Source organism: Sorex araneus, chromosome 1 (genome assembly GCF_027595985.1).
Source record: "Sorex araneus isolate mSorAra2 chromosome 1, mSorAra2.pri, whole genome shotgun sequence".
Taxonomy (NCBI): Eukaryota; Metazoa; Chordata; class Mammalia; order Eulipotyphla; family Soricidae; genus Sorex; species Sorex araneus.
This window is the reverse complement of record NC_073302.1, coordinates 325,893,827-325,915,659: the sequence shown is the minus strand read 5'-3', so window position 1 is coordinate 325,915,659 and position 21,833 is coordinate 325,893,827. Positions and strand designations below refer to the sequence as shown.

Here is a 21,833-nt window from a genome sequence, read left to right as displayed (position 1 = left end):
TTAACTCCTGGCTGTGCTCAGGGGACCATATGGGATGCTGGGAATCTAACCCATGTCTGCTGCATGCAAGGCAAATGCCATACCCACTGTGCTATCACTCCAGCCCCTACACACATAGTTTTTAATCACTTCATGGAAGTAGTATGTTAGGACAAGCTGAGAACAACTACTCTAGGTTCAGAGTACAAACTCTGAACAAACTCTTTTATTTGGTAAACAGGACAAACTCTTTTATAGCAAACAGAATACTCCTTTATGCCCACTAGCTGGCTGGAGACATTTAAACAAAACATTTAAAACACTCTACTTAGTATATTTTATGTATTACTAATGGTACACATTTCAATTTAGAATTTAGTGGTTTTCTGCACCTGTACTGAGTAGTACACCATCTTCAACACTAATTCTCAACATTCTGTCATTCTGACAGTAAACTCATGCCTTTTACCATTGGCTGTGTCTCTAACCCAGATTCATGCGGTAGCTTGTTTTCCCTTTGTATAAATTTTCTTTTCCTATATTTTTTGTATGCAGGAAGTTATACAATATGTGTTCTCACTTGAAATTTATTATGTTTTGAGTTACGTTTGTTACAGCATTTATCAGTATTTCATTCTTTTAAAATTTTACATTATCATGTTGTATGGACTGGAGTGATAGCACAGAGGGTAGGGTGTTTGCCTTGCATGCAGCTGACCTGGATTTAATCCCTCTGTCCCTCTCAGAGAGTCTGGCAAGCTACCAAGAGTATCCTGCCTGCACGGTAGAGCCTGGCAAGCTACCCGAGGCGTATTCGATCTGCCAAAAACAGTAACAACAAGTCTCACCATGGAGATGTTACTGGTGCCTGCTCGAGCAAATTGATGAACAACGGGACTGCAGTGCTACAATCATGTTGTATGAGTGCAGTGCATTTTCTCTTTTCATTCACCAGCTGGTAGATATTTAGATTTTGATGGCATTTAAATTTAAAATCATGCTTCCACAAAGTTGTAAATTGCTCTAGTCTTGATTGTAAATTTGTGAATTGCCAGATTCTCTCTTGCCAAGAAAGTTTGTGATACATGAGAGTTGATACAGGAAACAGACTTCTTGAGTAAGAATTATAGAATCAAATTTAGTATTGATGTATTTTAAATATACAGAACTATAGCTCATTAGATCTGTATATTTATTTCCTTTAGTAGGAATGTTGGGCTGGAGCGATAGCACAGCGGTTGGGCATTCACCTTTCACGCAGTTGACCTGAGTTCGATTCGTCCGCCCCTGTCGGAGAGCTCGGCAAGCTAGCTACTGAAAGTATCGAGCCCTTGTGGCAGAGCCTGGCAAGCTACCCGTGTGTACTGGATATGCCAAAAACATCTCTTCCTCTTCCTCTTCCTCTTCTTCTTCTCCTTCTCCTTCTCCTTCCTCCTCCTTCTCCTTCCTCCTCCTCCTCCTCCTCCTCTTCTTCCTTCTTCCTTTTTCTTCTTCTTTCTTCTTTCTTCTTTCTTCTTCTTCATTTTGGGCTACACTTAGAGGTGCTGAAGACTCCTGGTACTGTCCTCAGGTGTCACTCCTTGCAGGACTTTGGGTGGGGTGCCAGGCCAAACTCATGCTAGGCAAGCACCTACCCACTGTACTGTATCACCACCTCCCGAGCAGTTTGTTCTCTAAATGTGTTGCTTATATGTTTGGGGGCTCCCAAGAAGTGCTTAGTATATCTGACCCACAGGGGCAGGCATTTTAATGCTAGGACTTGAGGACAAGATGCTGCATTAATTCTCCATTGCCAGTGATTACCAGGAACTCACCTGGGGACCTCTAGGGTATACTTGGTAGTGTTCAGGAGCCTTACAGGGATTGAACCATCTGCTAGGCACTTGAGAAATACAGTGGGGTTTTTGAAATGCATTTTTCTATATTATCTTAAAACAGTTAAGCCACTGGAAAATACATGTTATCTTATTCCTATGACTTAGTTTTTGCATATGTTATGTATTTTTAGAAAGATCCAGACAATTGAATTTGAGGAATGCAGGGATTCTACTTCATTTAAATGGTTCCATAATCTTCAAGAAAATAGAATAATGTGTGTGGGTATAAAATACATCATATAATACATACATACTGCATCATATGTATAAAATACTTGGTACTATTACATGGAGGAAATAGGAAATAGCACAGATTAATGCTAGAAAAGCTGAGTTTGAATCCTTAGTTATGTGCTTATTATTTTGATCGTGAGCAAGTAATTTAGCTGGTGACTTTTATGTAGAAAGGCCTGCTGTTGGTATTGCACTTGACATTCTGAAATGAGACTCATCTAATTTTATACCCAAAACATTGGAAGTAATCATTAAGCATTTTTTTCCTTTTTGTTGATTTTTAGCTTTATGTTTCAGATAATAATGTGTACCTTAAAAATAAAATTAATTCTTGTAATTTCTATAATAAATTTGGCTGTCATTGGCTTTTTATTCCTGATGTTATGTTGACATTAGTTAGATGGAAAGGCAAAGGTTTTAATTCGGCTTAGATAAGGTGATTTTTTTTCTGTTTATAAAGTCATTTATATAGTTAAAATAATTACTTGTATATCTTTCAGTATTTATTTGTGGTTTTCTGTAGAACCCATACAAATGAGAGAATTTAGAAACTGTTAATATAAGGTATATGTTTTTGAATGATTTTAGGTGTCTCTCACTTTTTCAGTTCCGATCCTAGAAACAGAAGTAGTACTTGAGGCAAGAGATTAAAAATCAGTCACCTTGTGCATTATGGGTTGAAAGTAGTATCAGAGTAGATAAACAGTACGTAGGAATAGTTAAAATGAATACACCCTTTTTAAAAGTAAAGCTTCTTCTTACCTTTTAATTGTGATTTATTTGTATTTTATATGTATTTATTTATAATATTTAAATGTCTGGAAATTTTCATATGTTGCCAATTTTCCTAGAATACTAATATTTGGGTAGTAGGTTGAGCCATGCCCAATAGTACTTAGTGCTCATTCCTGGTGACTCTGGTGGTGGTAGGGGTTAAATTGGGGCTCACTGCAAGTAAAGCAAGTGTCTTCCCCTGTGCAGTCTCTCTGGCCCTAGAATACAAATATAAATGATGGAGGTGGGGGTGGTTGGGATACAACTAATGGTGCTTTGGGCTACGTGCCTGATGCCTGGATTTGTGCTTAAAGATATCTTGGATTTGTGCTGCAAGTTCAGCTGCATGCAAGGCAAGCATCTTGTACTATTGCTCGATGCGCTATTTTAGTGACTTTTCCCCTTTCATTTATGAAAAAGTAAAAAAAAATATAACTAGGTAATATAACCTATAAACTAGGTTTATAAGAGTGTTCAAATCTATAATATTCATGTACAAGTTTATTACACCTAACTACCACCAAATATATCTTTATGATCCTTCACCACTGTCCATATGTCACGTTGTTTGGCTTTTGGGTCACACCTGGCAAAGCCCAGGGCTTACTACAGACACTATGCTCAGGGATAACTCCTGGTGGGCTTGGAGGACCATATGGGTGTCGGAGGTCAAATTCAGCTTGACTTCTTGCCAAGCAAGCACCCTACCCACTGTGCTGTGATTCTGGACCCCTGAATGTCATCTTTTGTCCAGTCTTCATCTCCCCACCCCCAGTCTTTCCCCTCAGTGTTTGCTAATAAGTTTTATAATCCATGACCAAAATCATCATATAAAATCTATAGGGATGAGGTACTGTGTCATATTTATTTAAATCTTACATCCTAATTCTGTACTTGGAACTTGGTAAGACACCCAATTATAGTTTTTGAATTATACACAACTTTGAAATCATGCTTCTCTTCTTTCAAATCTTTCAGGGTATGTTTTGAGTATCATCCTAAGCATCTCCTAAGTGTATTAGTCACCATTGATTTACAAGTTATATCTTTTTTTATATTCATGATCCTGATCTCAGTGCTTTCAGAAAATTAATAATTATGCATTTCAAAATATGAAGTATAAATCAAAACTAAGCTTTAATCTCTGACTCAGTATTTTTGTCTCTGCAAGCATCAATAATTTGGAGGTAAAGCAAAGTGTTTGACCTTTTCCAGTTATTCAGGGTCTTGATAGTTACTTATTGGTATAATTATGAGCTTTTAAAAAGAAAATGTAAGATAATTACAGGAAATGAAAAAAATTGTAAAAGAAATGTGTGTATAAAAGTCAGTGGGTATATATTTTTAAGAAAACTACTTTAGGAACTCACAGATAAAGTTACTTTTTCTTACAACAATTACCGTTGCCCTCATTAATGGATTAGCTAGCTTGATTTTGAGTTTCTATTTTTAAATAAAGGGCAAGGACTTTGTGGTGAGGTTACGATGCAGATAAATTTTCTGTCTGAGAGTTATATTTCTTAGTTTTCTATTTTTTCCAGGCTCAGAAGAACTTTTAGAAACTGAATTAACAGTGTTATTTATATATATAGTGAATAATTGAGTATTTAAAGTAAACTTCATTAGAAATATAATTTAATGTAATAACTATACATTGCATGGTTATATGTGGAAATACATTACAGGAAATACCTCCACTTTGCTTTTCAGAAAGAAAGCCAAAATTTAGTGTAGCACTGTAGCACTATTGTCCCATTGTTCAGCTATTTGCTCGAGTGGGCAGCAGTAACATCTCCATTGTGAGACTTGTTACTGTTTTTGGCATATTGAATATGCTACGGGTAGCTTGCCAGGCTTTGCCAAAATTTAGTATAAGTAAATTTATTTAATTTTTGGCTGATTTGAATGTATTGATAAGGTAGAACTATCTTTTTAGTAAGTTACTTAGCTCTCAACTATTTATATTTTTTGAGAGTTAAAAGCTATAGTTGCAAATAGCACTGCAGCACTGTAGCACTGTTGTCCCATTGTTCATCAATTTGCTCGAGTAGGCACCAGTAATGTCTCTTGTGAGACTTGTTTCTATTTTGACATATCGAATACGCCACGGGTAGCTTGTCAGGCTCTGCTATGCAGGTGGGATACTCTCGGTAGCTTGCCAAGCTCTTCGAGAGGGATGGAAGAATCGAACCTGGGTTGGCTCCATGCAAGGCAAGCACCCTACCTGTTGTGCTGTTGCTCCATTTCCAGTTGCATATAAGTTTATGTAATTTATTTTGAGGTTAGGATCCATTTCTGCTTATATCTTTTATGTTAAGGCAAAATTAAGTTCCAGTAATTAGTCACATGTTTTTTCTTATTCTTTTAGCTAGATCGTCAGTGTATGTATTGTATGCTTATCTAAATGTTTTTCTTTGTGGGGCTGGAGTGATAGCATAGTGGGTTGGGCGTTTGCCTTGCATGAAGCTGACCTGGGTTTGATTCCCAGCATCCCATGTGGTCCGCTGAGCACAGCCAGGAGTAATTACTGAGTGTATGAGCCAGGAGTATCCCTTATGTATCTCCGGGTATGACCCAAAAAACAAACCAAAAAAACATAAATGTTTTTCTTTGTGTCAGATTACTAATTCAGAAATTCTTTTTTTTTTTTTTGGCCAGGTAGATTATTCTCCTTTCCTTCTCTTTTCTCTTTCTTGATGGGGAAGGTGACTGGGAGTTGGCCCCACAAGGCAGTATTTGAGCTTTCCCTGGCACTGCTCAGAGATCACTTTGGGTTGTGTTTGCAGGAGCATATACAGTGCTGGAAACAGTTTCAGGGGTAGCTCTGCGTAAGGCAAGTACCCTAACCCCCTCCAGTCCTTTCTTTTTTCTTTGTCTCTTCAAATTGTCTCATTTTTTCTTCCTCTGGTAGATGCATAACCTTTCTACAAGTCTTTTAGAGTTGCCACGGAAGATGCCTACCTGTTGCTCTCTCCATTTTTAAGCTTTGTGAAGGGTGAATTACTAAGTGAAACAATTGAGCCCCTTTCATGGATCTTAATGCTTTTGACATGTGCATGTGCTTGTAATAGTGTTATCACAAAGTACTAATCATTCATTGTCTTTACAATGTCTTGTGTTTTCTCTGTGTGTTTGTGGTATGAGTCCCTGAAGGAAACTGTCCTCTCCCTGAAAGAATGCAGTGTTCTGTCTTAACTGGAACTGTGGTGTTGTACAGCAGATCTCTCGAGCTGAGCTTTACATCCTTTGAATAGCTATTCCTGTCTCTCCCTCCTGTAGTGCCTGACAACCACCATTCTCTACTTCTATAAGTTTGGCTATTTTTGATGCCTCATGTAAGTGGAACACATTATTCTTACTGCCATAAAAGGTTTGTGTCACTTAATGTTCTTTCACTCTACTGTTTCAAATTTCTCCCTCCCTCCCTCCCTTCTTCTTTCCCTCCCTCCCTCCCTCCCTGTTTCCTTCCTTCCTTCCTTCCTTCCTTCCTTCCTTCCTTCCTTCCTTCCTTCCTTCCTTCCTTCCTTCCTTCCTTCCTTCCTTCCTTCCTTCCTTCCTTCCATCTCATCACTGTCCTATCACTCCGGCCCCGGTGCGAGCAAGTGTATGTAGACAGGGAGGTAAATAAAATTTTATTTATAAAAAAATGTATCCCTTAGTAATACTTCAGTACACATTGTAGTTATTTCCCAATCTTGTTTCCTATCTTTCCTTGGTTAATAATGCTGCAGTGAATGTGGTGCTATAAGTTACCTCTTTGATGATCTGATTTTCATTGTTCTCAGTGTACAATCCAATCCAATGTAATATTGGTATATCATATCTTTTTAGGAAGCCTCTATACTGTTGCCTGCACCATTCTACATCTCTTCTTGCATCCCTGCCCCATCTCTATGATCCGTTCCTTGGAGCCCCTCTCACACTTTCATTAGAGAGGAACCAGAAAGAAATGAATATAGTTTTTCAATAATGTGGTACTTGCTTGTTTTTCTGTACATAAGGAATTTATTTTCTTGTAGGTTTTATAATCTCAGAGTAATTTTCTCAAGATGTTTTACAGAAACCAGAATTTGTCTCTGCCCACCCTCCTGTCCCCCTCTCCCTTTGCTCCCTTTTTCCCTCTGCACCCCTTTCTGCGCCACTGCCATCTTCCTCTCTTCTAACCTCCCTTACCTTTTCTTTCCCTGTGCCTTCCTTTCCTTTCCTCTTCCCCCTCTTCCCTTTCCTTCCCTCCAACGTTCTACCCTTTTTCTTTTCTTTTTTTCTATTTTCCTCTTTCCTTGTCTTTTGGATAGAGTGCAGGATTTTCTTGGGGACATTTATTACTTTTTTTTAATCTGCAGCCACTGATGGTTTTGAATTTCTGACATCTCCAGCAGCTTATAATGCAGTAGATGAGGTACAAAGCAAACCCAGGGCACTTAGCTTACTGGGAATATAAAGTGGGAAATAAAACTTATGCTATCCTGAGATGCCCTGCCAGACCTCCATCCTTTCTATACTTTTTTTGAGCTGCTTATGCTTTTTTAAATATGGTGAGTTAAAATTTTAGTTGTATTTTATTGGAGAATTAGCAAAAAGTATGCCTCTTTTATCTTTCTTACCTGGAAGTCTGTTTTACTATCTGTTTTATAACCATGAAACATGATTTTAGTTTTGTAATCATAAGATAAAATGGAATATTTAATGCATAAGCAGTCAATGAATAATGAATATAGTCACCAGAAGAGATTTTTAGGATAAATTGATTTGTAGTAAAAAATAATTTCTTGGACTTTTGTGTTGATTGAATAAAATCATAGATTTCAACCCTGTATGAATTCAAATTCTTGTGTTTAATTGCAGAATCTTTTAGCTGAAAAAGTAGAACAGCTGATGGAATGGAGTTCCAGACGCTCAATCTTCCGAATGAATGGTGATAAATTCCGAAAATTTATAAAGGCCCCCCCTCGAAACTATTCTATGATTGTTATGTTCACTGCTCTTCAGCCGCAGCGACAGTGCTCTGTGTGCAGGTAACATAGATAAATTAAAAAAAAATACAAGTGTCACAGCTTATATACTGCTTTTATTACATTCAAGACGAATGTGTATAAGAGAATTTAGAAGTCTTTCTATACTGTAGCCAACTCTTTAAAAGTTAGCTTAAAATTAGTTTATTTTTAGATGACTTTTATAGGCTAACATTTTCGTGTGTAAAAGATGTCTTAACAACATCTTTTAGTATGTACTGACCAACCTTAACATAATATTAAAAGTAAATTTATTATCAAACCTTACATACAGATGAGGAGAAAAATTGGCTCCTATCTTGGTTTGTCACCTGGTTATACATTATTTTAAGTAAGGTGTTCTGTTTTGTTTTTGTGTGGTGCAGATATCAAACGCAGGGCCTTGCTGTTTTACTCCAGAACCACATCCTGGTCCCTAGAGCAGCCCATGTTGCATTAGTGAACTATATTAGAATAGGTTGGGGTTTTTTTTGTTTTTTTTTTTTTTTTGCTTTTTGGGGTCACACCCGGCGATGCTCAGGGGATACTCCTGGCTCATGCACTCAGGATTACTCCTGGAGGTGCTCAGGTGACCATATGGGATGCTGGGAATCAAACCTGGATTGGCTGCATGCAAGGCAATAGCACACCCTATCTGCTGTGCTATTGCTTCAGCCCCTAGAACAGTTTTTGTATTTGTTTTTGTGCCACACCTGGTGGTGCTGACCTCTGGTTTGACATACAGGGATCACTCCTGGCAGGCTTAGCAGATAGTATATGGTGCCAGCATCCAACCCAGGGTGTTCTGTGTAACACAAATCTTCTTTTCCCTGTGTTCTAGTGAGACACACTTAGGATAGGCCATTTACTTTTACTGTTTCTAGGGCTTAGAAATTTCTTGTTTTATTATAGAAGCAATTTAAAATTAATGAAATAGTTTTTCATTGGGAATTTACTAATGTTTTGGATAAGTAGAAGTATAGTTATATTGAGAAATAATTTTTTAAATTGTACTGTTTATTTTTAAAATAAACTTGATTTAATGGTATTATAAGAAATAAATAGAGGTCCTGTATACCTCTCAGTACCATCTCCACAGTTATATCTCACAAAATATAGTACAAAATTGTAGCTAGACATTGGCATCGATACAGTCAAGATACAAAACTATTTTTTCATCATTGTAAGTGGTCCCTTCTGTTTCCATTTCTGGCAAGGTATTCCCACTACTAATAATAATGAAGGTATTCTCCATTTCTCATTTCATCATTTTGAGAATATCATATAAATGGCATTGTACTATAGTACTTATTATATATACTCTTCTCACTTTTTTTTTGGTTTGCTTATGTAAACTGACATTTCCTCAAAATTTTTCTAACTTGTTACATTGTGGACATATCGGACTGAAGCAATTGCACAGCAGGAAGGGCGTTTGCCTTGCATGTAGCCGACCTGGGTTCGATTCCTCCGTCCCTCTCGGAGAGCCCGGCAAGCTACCGCGAGTATTTCGCCCACATGGCAGAGCCTGGCAAGCTACCCATGGCATAACTGATATGCCAAAAACAGTAACATGTCTTACATGGAGATGTTACTGGTGCCTACTTGAGCAAATCGATGAGCAACAGGATGACAATGATACATTGATGGACATATCATTGTTTTTATTACTAAGCAATATTTCATGGCATGTATAGTGATTTATTTGATTAACTATTAAGGAATATATATATGTATATGCACTATACGTATACATTGTTTCTAGTTTGGGGGTACTAAAAATAAAAATACTATAAAAAACTCATAATTTTTTTGTTTTGGTTTTTTTTGGGGGGTCACACCCAGCAATGTACAGGGGTTACTCCTGGCTCTGCACTCAGGAATTACTCCTGGCAGTGCTCAGGGGGCTATATGGGATGCTGGAATTTGAACCCGGGTCAGCTGCTTGCAAGGCAAATGCCCTACCTGCTGTGCTATCACTCCAGCCCCAAAACTCATAAATTTTATGTGAACTTAAGTTTTCATTTTGTAGATAAATTCTGGAGTTTATACTAATTGGGTTGTTTGGTAGTTGCATGTATATCCCTATAAGAAATGGCAATTATGTCTGAGTTACAATCACACAATGATCAAACACCCATCCCTCCACCAGTATACATTCCTCACCAGCAATATCCCCAGTATACCCCCAGACCTTTACCACTGTTCCCCTGCTTCCATGCCAGACAATATTCCCCATACTCTCTCTCTACTTTTGGGCAATATGATTTGCAATGCAAATACTGAGAGGTTATCATATTTGGTCCTTTATGTGCTTTCGGCACACATCTCCCATCAGGAATGGCAAAATGTTTTTCCAAGAAGTTTATATTCCCATTAGCAGTTATGAGATATCTAGTGTTTCTACATCTTCACTAGCATTTTATTTTAATGTTTTATTTAAACCTATAGCTGTGTAAAGATACCTCACTGTGGCATCATTTTTCATTTCCTTTATGGAAAATAGGCATAGAGCATCTTTTTATGTGTTTGTCATCTATGTATTGTCTCTTTGGTTAAATTTCATGTTCTTATCTGTTTCTAATTGTAATTTTCTTTTCTGAATTTTATATGTTGTAGGTCTGTAGTGCTTTTCAGACTTTTTTTAGTATATTTCACAAATCTATGTTTTTTATCCTTTTAGCATCTTTTGCATATTTTAATTGATGAATCTAATTTATCAGTTTTTCTTTTTAAAGACCTCTCACTTTATTATCAACTTCAATTATTTGCTTAATCCTAAATTACAAATTTTTCTTCTGTTTTTCCCCTAAAGGGTTTACAACTTTGTTAAATTTTGATCTGCTCATTGGGAGGGAACTTAATCTCATCAAATCTGATAATAAGATTTTTTTTGTAGCTGTTTTTTATGCAATAAATATTTTATGCTATTTTTTGGAGTTTTTATCATGAATGGTTGTTGGGGTTGTTAAAGAAGAAAGAGCAAGTGAGGGGCTGGAGCGATAGCACAGCGGGTAGGGTGTTTGCCTTGCTCGTGGCTGACCGGGGTTTGATTCCCAGCATCCCGTATGGTCCCCTGAGCACCGCCAGGGGTAATTGACCCCTGTGCATTGCCCAGTGTGACCCAAAAAGCAAAAAAAAAAAAAAAAGAAAAGAAAAAGAAAGAGCAGGTGAAGGTTTAGAGGCACAGTGAAAGAATAGAAGAAGAGTTATGTGGTTACCATGCCAATACAGTATACTTTAATTGTTTTGGAATTGGTTATGGCATTGACATTTAAAATGTAATCTAGTAACTGTATGAGCAATAAGATTGCTTAACCAATTGAATATGTATACCATTGAGCATCCCTTTTGAAACTAGAGTACTCAGCTTTTTAGTTGCTACTCTGTTGTACCCTAATTCTGAACAGTTTAAGAGCAAGAACATCCCTTGTATCATAGGGAAGCTTGAAGAGTACAATGTCATGGTAATGCCTAGATTATAAACATGTATGTGAATTTAAAGGAAGAAATTGAAATAACCTGCTAAAAGGATGTTTTAGAGCTTGTTGAAAAGAATGATAGTTTATATAGTATAATGTTATTCCTTTAATAAGCATATAGGGTAACCTTACTATGATGAAAGTATTAAAGATTTTTTTAATGTGATTAAGCAGTGGTTTGAAGTCGTCCATTACTGAACCAAGAGAGTAAGTTGTGACTGAGTGGACTACTTAGATCAAAAAGACCTCTAAGTGACAACTAAGTTGGAAGGTAAACAAGTGTCCCTAGAACAAATTTTGAAGAAAATTTATCAAATTATATTATTGAATTTTAAATTAAGTCTCAAAGGGAGTTGAAGATTCATTGAGAAAGACACTCTATTACAACCACTTTTGCCTTAACATGAATTCAGTTGTTGCCTTGTAATTTTGAATACTTTTTACAACATTGCATACTTCTTTTTGTAATTATGAAAATTCATAACTATAGTGAAAAAATCTTAGTGTTATATTTTGTGCTAGTTTTCTGTTTTCTTTTTCTAAGAAATGAAATTTTCTCCATAAGTTAACTCACAGATTGTCTAGTTGGTTTCTTTGCCGAAAGGCTGATGAATGAGCTATTGGCTTCCTTATAAGCCTTCTTAGCAAATCATTCTGCTCTTCCTTCACACAGTCAGTTTATTCACAAACTTCAGAATTCAATTCTCACCTTTCTTAGTGCTAACATCACACTTCTTGGCCAAATAAAGTTGTTAATTAAGACTACTCAATACAATTCTCACCTCCCGTAAGTGTTAACTCCAAACTTCCTTTATAAATTGTACTGTAGGGAATATTTCCCATAATTGCAAAATCTTTAGATGTATCCACCATAAAGTTACTCATCGTTTCCTGAATTCACTAACAATTCTAAGAACAAAATATTACCTTCTAAGGCTATACCATGAATCAATAGATGTAAGATAAAAATCCATGTAAAGAAAACTAAAATGATACATGTAGAATCAAGAAGAGTGTTTGGATAGCCAAATTTTGATGATGTGTTGAAGAATAATATATTGTAGACTTTAAATAAAATTAGTACCAAGAAATTAAAAATGAGTCAATAAATTCTGTTGTCATATAAGGTAAAACTAGCTAATTTCTTTATCGCTCTAAATAGTTCCTTATTATTGGTAAAGCAGGCAGTTGTTGATGCTATATTAATTATCTCTGTATAAAATCATGTAGTATATAAATATTATATACATAAAATGTATATGTACCCTTATATTATTCTTTATGCTCCTCAAGGTTTACCTGAAAAATCTGTTTTGTAGATGAATACATTAGAGCTGAGAGATGGTATAATTCATCCAAAGTCACATAGCTAATACCTGTCAGAGTAAGATTTGTGACTCAAGAGCTATTATAGTTTAATGTTTTCCTTAAGTTACATATTCATCATCACCTTTACCCTGTGAACTGTAATTTACATTTCACTTTTGGTTACCCAACTGAGATTATTAATCTTTTAGGCAGGGATCCTTGCCAGCAGTCTTAAAACTCATTAGATTATGAAAAAACTTTTGTTCAAAGTAGTTTTTATACTAGGGATTGGAAAACTAGACGTGCTGGCCAAAACCCTGTGGAAAATAGTTAGTCATTCTTTTGTTTCATTATAGTGAGGTCTGATTTCTTATGAAATTAGATTTCAAAGTGAGCACACAAGGTGAAACTCATGTATAGATAAAATTACCCTTAGTGATCACTTAATGCATTTGCAAGTGCTTTATAAATGGTCTGGGGACTAGAACTCTTAGCATTATTTTTGTTCTTCATAAAACATTTTTTCTTTTCCCTAAATTTATACATTTTCCTGATATACTTGGCTGCAATGAAAAAAAAAGTTATTTCCTTCCTTTGTCAAGGACCAGGAACCATGCCATTTACATATTCTTGCCTGGCTTTGCTAATGCATGGAAACTGTTCTGGGATTGATGGAATACATGACTAGTTTAATACAAATATTATTCGAAGGTTATCACTGTGCTCTGTGTACATTCTTTAAGTTGAAGAGATATGCTATATAAGTTCACTGTGAGAATTTCTTTTTCTGGATCTGTCTTTTCAGATTGAATAAACTAAACTCTATCACTATATCAATGATGTTTCATTCATTACTGGTGTGACACCTTAGAATTCTCTGAGATTTTTCTACTTTGTACATTACTTATTTATAAATATTTATATAATATTTATACCTGTATTTCAAATCTCACACCTAGAGAAAATTGAAGGATTTTTATGGTATATGCCACAGTAACTTTTTATCAAGATTCACTAATACTTATCATTTTCCATATTTCATTGTCCTCTCTTCTTACAGGTCAATAATGAGTCATATATTAGCAAATGTACCTTTAACTTGTAAATTTCTGGAAATATCATTCCTAAGTACCTCAGTATGTATCTTTTAAGAAAAAGGCATTCTTTCATATTCAGAAAACTTTTGTCACTTTTAAGTGAAATGACATTCATTAAATGACATAATCTTATTATACTTCTCATATTTAAATTCTACTTTTGTCTCCAACATGCATTTTAATCCTTACCCTTCCTACTTAGGATTTTGTCAGTGTTCCTCTGTTGCATTTGATATCATGTTTTTCCCTGTTAGTGACTTATTTTTAACTCCAAGTTAGCACCTTTGAAAAAAAAAATCAAGGTAATGTTTTATAAGTCTGTACTTGTTTTAGGGGCCCATTTTCAGACCTTTCCAAAATAATATGGCATTACCAAATTAATGGGAGAATTACCAGTAATTCTCATTATAATTCTTTGACTCCCCCATGTATATATATTATTTTAAAGTCTGTATGTTTATAATCATACACTAATGACTTAAGGGAGTTATCTCCCTTTGCGGGCTAGCACTGTAGTGTTCTACCCCTTTCTCTGATGGTATGGTTTTACCTCCTTTGCCCCAAAATTAAAAAGTAAACTAGAGAAAAAATAATTATTTGGTTCATTTGTTTTCTCCTGTCCTTCATACAAAATAGTTTCAGAGTCAGAACCGCACTCTGATCTTTTTTGTTTATTTTTGGGCCAACATGTAGTGGTGCTTAAGACTTACTTCTGCTCTGTGCTCAGAGATCACTTCTAGCAGGACACTTTGGATCATATGGGGAATAGGGAATCAAACAACCCGTATCCGTCATATGCATGCTAAGTTCCTTATCTGCTGTACTATCTCACATGCTCCAGCATTGTGATATTTGAAAATAAATCGCTTATGTGCTGACACAGGATAAGCTGAAGTTGGTTTGTCAAAGAAGTTCAGTTTTTTCTCTGTTTTTCTTTATCAGTTATTTTTACATTTCCATGTACATAAAATTTCATGGCAAGTTGGTTATAAAGAATAACATTCTTGGAATCTATCCTTAGAAGAGTTCTAATTTGATATATTGTCAGGAATTTGTATTTTTTATTTTAAAAATAATTTTATTTTATTTTTTGGTGGTGGTACCCAGAGCTTACTCCTATCCCTAGCTCTATTGTTTCGGGGATTAGATGTGTGCTAGCAGCTAATTTGTATCTGTTGTGTGCAAGCAAGAACTCTAACTGCTGCACTATCTCTCCACCCCTGGGTTTTTTATTTTTAAAAATAAACCTCTTTTTTGGATGATTTTTATTTTGTTTTGATTTTTGTTGTTGTTCACATCCAGTAGTTAGTGCTCAGGGAATACTACTGCATTCAGGGATCTGCATTTAGGGTTCACTCCTGGCAGGATTTTTGTGACCATATGGGGTGCCATGATCAAATTCTGGGTAGTCAAATGCTGTGCCTCTCTGGTACTCTCTAGCTAAAAAATAAACCATTGTTGATGGTGAAAGGAAATCTGATGGCATTGGACTGTTGTATACATGAAGACCTGTAATTACTATTGATAGGTAAATCTCAAATTAAAAATTTAAAATGTGCGCAAACTATATGAGGGAACAGGAGATAGTAAGGTAGTTAGCACACATGTTAGCAAGCACCTGACCTGGGTTCAATGCCCAGCACCATTTTTTTCATGAGCAATGTTGGGTGTGGCCCTGGACATTTCCTGTGTAGTAGTATCTGAGGAATCCTGGTTCTGTGCTCTGGAGCACTCTGGGTCACTCCTGGCAGGGCTTCTAGTACCTTAAGTGGTGTCAGGGATCAAAGCAGCGTTGGTATCAGGCATCAAACCAGATTTGACCATACATAAGACAAACACCATACCCTGCGTACTATCTCTCTAGCTAGAAAGATACTACTTTTTAAAAAGTCCCACTTTATGCAAGTGGAGTGGGAACAGTAATTTTTAGAATTTAATTTGTTCAGATTTAGTCATAGATTTAGTCATCCATCTCTTTCTGTAAGACTAGTAAGTAGTCCATCAATCATAAGGACTCGAGAAAATTGGGTAAATCAGGTGTAAATATATCAAAGTGTTCTTGAAAGTAAAACTCAGAAAGGATTCCTGATATTGGCATTGCTTTCAGTTGAATACAAAACACCAATACAAAACACTAAATTCCATTTAGTCAAGTACAATTTCTATAACTTGAGTGACCTTTTTGATTCATTGCAATAAACTTATAAGGCAGCTGCATATATTACATTCAGATGAAAATAAAGTATATAACTATTGAGGAATCCTGCAGGAAGATGTGTTACACCTTTTGTTAAGTGTTTAACAAAAGGTTTAAAATTCTGAATTGTCAGGTTTTATGATAAATATATCTAGTTATCAAACAGATATTTTGAATATCATAATTCCCAGGCACACTATCATAAACAAGATTTACTTTGCTTGAATTTGTTAATTTGTTGTTTCGTATTCATTGTTTAACACTATAAATGTTTCCCTAATGACTTAGCATATCTTGAGGCAAAGGCCTATTTCTGCTCACATTTAGTCTTCCAAACAATGAATTGATTCATAAATTATTCACTTTAATTTTCATAGTGTTTATCAAATGCATATTATAGTCATTTTATTTATAGAATATGTATATAACAGATAAGAGCATTTGTTAAATGAAGAATGTGTAACTTTTTCTTCACTATCTTATAGTAAGTCTTTTTGGCATACAACATTTAAGCATATGTGGCTGTTATTCAGTGTTTTTTTTCTTTTTGAAAAGAACTCAAATGACTCAAACTTAGTTCTGTTGTTTAAGATTATATACATTTTTGTTTTATGATAGGTATTTGCCCCAGTTTTTGGTTTTCAGCCACACCCAGTGGAAGTGCTTGGGAAGTGGTATCACCCACTTAGCAAAATACTGTTTGGGACCTGCATATCTGTATTCAGATATATTTATATTCTCTATAAAAATAGATTAATCTATTTTTTCTGAAGATACTTTAGAATAACTACTTTTTATAGGATTTATTTATATGTGTGACCTATCATTACTGTATGTAAAAGTCATACATTGGAATTATATTTTTTTCAGAATTGCTTTGTTACATTTAAAAGATATACCATGCTTCTTTTAAAAATTCTTTTAAGGTAATTAAAGACAAAAAATTACATTCTTAGTGGAAATGTATTAAATATGTACAAACCATAGGTGATTCAATAATCATTTTTAGCTTTATGTAACCTTTTAAGAAGGCTTTTTATATAAAAAGTTATAGTGTTTAAATGTTTTTTTTCTTGTTTCTATAATAACAAATTGAGAAGATTTAATATAAAACATTTAGCAGAACCTTGCCCTGAAGTTACTGCTTAAATCTTTCTGAATGCTTTAATGCAACTTGACTGCCCTCTTCAGGCAGCATATGAATATATTACAACAATTAGAAGCTTTCCCTAAATATATCAGCATAGTTCAAAGATATTTCTGAAAACTAGTAAAACATTTTTTTAAAGTTACTAATGTTAGAAATATATTGAAGTGTTTGGGGGAACTTATAGTTTTCAGCTTTTCAGTTTCAGATGGCAATGAGGTCTAAAATATTTTATAATTAGCACTATTAATGATTTACTTTGCTCAGTAGCTCAAGGTGACATAAACATATGTAAGAATTCAGTGAATCTGTTATTTGCTACTAGTCAAAATTCTTCTATCCTCTACAAAGCTCAAGATGTTAGAATTTTGTAGGGTGGGTTCCTAGAGCAGAGCACAATCAGAGGGAGATAAGTTTAGATAACAGGGTTTATACTATTGGTCAACATTTGATCTAATGAGTCTGTTTTATTCTGAATGGATAACTTTAATATTGAAAAGTGTATCAGATTTATGGCATTATTTATAATGACAGATAAATCCATTAATCCTACTATTACCAAATTATTTCAAGAGTAGGAATACTCCATTTAACCTTGTTAGTATTAAATGTTTTCAAAATATTGCATTTGCAGTGGAAAATAGTTTTCTTGGTTATCCTTAAAGTACCTTCTACAGCTAAATATATTCCTAAATGCAAGTTGCTTGACTTGAAAATGCTGCTGGTGGTTTTGGTGCTGTAGATTCTAAAGAAGACTATAAGAAATGGGTTTTATTTTCATTTATATGTTATTTTATTGGACTGGAGCGATAACACGGCAGGTAGGGCGTTTGCCTCGAACCTCCTGGGTTTGATTCCTCTGTCCCTCTCGGAGAGCCGGCAAGCTACCGAGAGTATCCGCCCACATGGCAGAGCCTGGCAAGCTACCCGTGGCATATCCCATATGCCAACAACAGTAACAACAAGTCTCACAATGGGGACGTTACTGATGCCTGCTCGAAAAAATCAGTGAGCAACGGGATGACAGTGCTACAGTGCAGTTATTTTATTTGCATATATATATATTCAAAATTAGACTATTGTGATTATATTCTAAATTGTTTCCACACATTTATGTTACCTTTTTCTGATATGTTACTCATGCCATTGATGACATCAACTTTTTAAAGTAGTAGTTTGCAAATTCACTTTTTTCAAAAATACTTGTGTGTTCCTTGTTTGCAGAAAAATCAGGGTCCTTTCATCTTTCTACTGTTTCCAAGTCTCCCAGTTTTCTAACACAAAGCTGTATACTATTATTGAACACATAATGCATGTTTTGACTAAGTCATTTCTCTTTATACTGCTTCTGTGCCTTGCTGTTTTTCTGTTCTTTTTCATTATAATTTAAATCTTTCAAGACATAACTCCATTATCTTCTGAATATTTAGACCTTGACTTTTTCTGTCTCTTATAATCTCATCCTTTTCTATATGTGGTATAGTACTCACAGTCTTTCTTTGTACAGTATAAGCGTATCATTTATGAATTGCTGTAGGTCTTTTCCTATAACAGACCTCTTAGAGGTATTGACTCTTAGGTAAGTTTCTTATTGCAGTAGGTACTAATATACTGACTTAACATCAAGATCTGTAATCTATATTTGCTCTGAAATTGGCAAATATTAGCATGATATCTGGTGATAATTTAGTCATTACTATGTTTCAAGTCATTTACAGTATTCTTTTGACAAATAACATATATTATTGATGGTACCTGGACTTAAAATGTTTCCCTTCTTTTCTAAGAGTATCAGGAGAGCTAAAAAAAAAGCCTGAAAAGAGATATTAACCTGTGGCATAAATTTAAGAGAACTTTTAGTCAGATACTACAGAATTCAAAATACTTAATGTAGTCATAATTTTTAGAATATATATGTATATGTGTGTAGAGAGAGTATATATACATATTTATGGACTTATAGACTATATATATTTATATATTAAGTAGGAGTGTGTTATTCATCTTTACCATCACCAAACTCTTAATTTCTATTTATTTTCATTCAGCAGTTAACTGTATAGATACACTATGTATAAACAGAACATATATAACTAAAAGAGTACTGCACAATAGTTGAGGATCTTCATTTCTGGTATTTCTTTGGGATTATTATATAGCAGATTTTGAGCATTTATGTCTTAAATATGCTCAGAAGTAGATTATGGTTAGGAGTTGTGGCCAAACTATGGATGATCTGACTGACTTCTATACTGCATTTGCTCACTGTCATCCCGTTGCTCGCTTTGTTCGAGCGGGCACCAGTAACGTCTCTCATTGAGAGACTTATTGTTACTGTTTTTGGCATATCCAATACGCATGGGTAGCTTGCCAGGCTCTGACGCACGGGCTCGATACTCTCGGTAGCTGGCCAGGCTCTCCGAGAGGGGCGGAGGAACTGCATTTGGTAGTCAGTGGAAAAACATTGTAGGACTTTGAAACACTTTGAAACAGGATAGATTATGTGTTACAATTTTAAAAGTTAAAATGAAAAAGTGGAATGATGAATTACAGAATTCAAAGGCAAAAACAATTATGTTTATCATTTTTGACTTTAAATTTACTTATGACATTTCCTTGAATCATTTTCTGTAGGCTTAATAACTGAAATACTGTTATTGTGATAACAGCATCCTCTTTTAACGTGTCTTTATCTGGTGCATTATTTTTTAATATTTGTGGAATGAATAGGATTAGTGTGCACTTATATTCTAGTAGGTATAGATTAGACTAAAACATTATAAATAAAATAATCTAATAATAATTCCACGGATAATTAGCATAAATTTTCATTATTAAAATATAATTTTTATTACATATTCTGGTAACAAAACATTTCACTTCTTAGTATGTCATCATAAGAGTTTATTTTTCTGACTTGCTATTTCCCTAGGCTTTACTTTAAATGCTAAAATATGCTTTTGTGCACAAAACCCTTTGTTTTTCAGTTGAATGCCGTCTCTTTTATGACTTTCATTGAAGTATTAGTCTCTTGAAACTTCTTTGTATGTTAAGATGTTCATACCTTCTGATATATCAGTACCAATTCATTATATTCATTATATAAAGTGATTGTACATTTTTATCCTGGAAAACTTATAATGGATTCTAACAAATTTTCGCCACTATGTGAAAATACAATGTATAATTTGGTACATTATTTTGAAAGTACAGGAATAATGTCACCATTAACTTACCTAAAAAAATGTTGCATGTTCCCTGGTCTTCAAGGTTAGCTATCAAATCATACATAATAAAGATGTTCTATTTTAAGATAATGAGGAAATCATGTATAGTATGGCCCATAGAACTATTAATAACAAAAATAAAATCTTAGTTCTCATTGGTTTTAACTCTGCTTTTATTTTTAGGGAAAAAAAAAGGCAGTAAGACACATTCAGTTTAGCAAGGGAGAGTATAAACTGTGTACTCTTTGTTCATATAGTCCTTCAGTGAATAGAAAGCTTTTCATTCATTTTACTGGTACCTTATGTTCTTTTCCTCTTTACTCTTTTGTGCTTCTTATTCCTTCTACCCAAAATACTATTTCTTCATTTCTTCCAGTAATGGAATTATCTTATCCTTGGGTTTTGAATATTAGTTTTACTACCTCTGAGACCCTTTCATGAATGTATCATCTAAATAATCAGTTTTCCTCTGGTTTTTATAATACTTTTCTTATGCTTTTCTTACTGTATATTTAGCTTTAAGTTAGATTATTTATTTATTTATTTATTGTGGAGACTATATTAAAAGTTTCTCCCTGAAACAACTGCATGAGAATGAAGATTAGCTCTCTTGGGGTGTGACTCAGTTGTGGAGCACTTGCCTTGCATATAAAGCCCTGGGTTTGATCCCCAGCATTGCCCACCTTGCTACAGAAATTTTTTTTTTATGTGAATTGGACTGTATTTAATTCTTTTCTTTTTAATCACCAAAGTTTGTAGCCATTTTCATTGAGTGGTCTTGAACTGTACGAATTTTCTGCCTTCTAGGCATAATATTCTACCACTGATTATAATTTTTAACTTTTTTAGTTTGTTGTAAAAAGTAATAGATTTATTAAAGAAAAATTTTGTAGAACTTTTAATTTATTCTAAATAATTTTCAGTTTTGTGAATTTGTTGATATTTAAGTCTCATGTAAATGTTTCATGCAGCAGTATTTTGTGCTGCTTATTTTTTTTGGGGGGGTCTAAAATGAATAATTACAGCTCCTGACTCTTACACTCACCTATTTGCAGATTTGTGGACATTGACAATTACTCTTATTTTTGGTTTCTTGTGGTTTTCATGTCTTGAAATGTTCTTATATCAGTATGTCATATAGACTATGTGATGTTTACATTTATAGCATGATAAATATTTTAATTCAGTTATCCTGTGTTTTTTTCTATTCTTTTATTAATTAGAGTAGTAAACAGCATTCTTCTATTTCATTGACAATATATCTTTTTATTTTTTTGGTTTTTGGGTCACACCTGGCTCATGCACTCAGGAATTACTCCTGGCAGGGCTCGGGGGACCATATGGGATGCTGAGAATCGAAACCGGGTCGGCCGCGTGCAAGGCAAACGCCCTACCCGCTGTGCTATTGCTCCAGCCCCGAGAATATATCTTAATGATGCTTCCCTGTGATTTCTTTTTCCCTACCAAATCACATTAGCTATATTTCTGTGCAATACCAGTTGATAGCATTCTGTACTGCA

The 21,833-nt window shown here is 34.7% G+C and overlaps 1 protein-coding gene across 3 annotated transcripts in view; it reads left to right on the top strand.

Moving 5' to 3' along the window:
- Window positions 1-21,833, top strand: part of TUSC3 (tumor suppressor candidate 3) — a 182,189-nt gene that overhangs the window by 76,600 nt on the left and 83,756 nt on the right. For all 3 annotated transcript variants that reach the window (XM_055130383.1, XM_055130366.1, XM_055130373.1), the window contains exon 2: window positions 7,710-7,879. In XM_055130383.1, coding sequence (XP_054986358.1) covers window positions 7,710-7,879 — 170 coding nt within the window. The remainder of the gene's footprint in view (window positions 1-7,709; window positions 7,880-21,833) is intronic.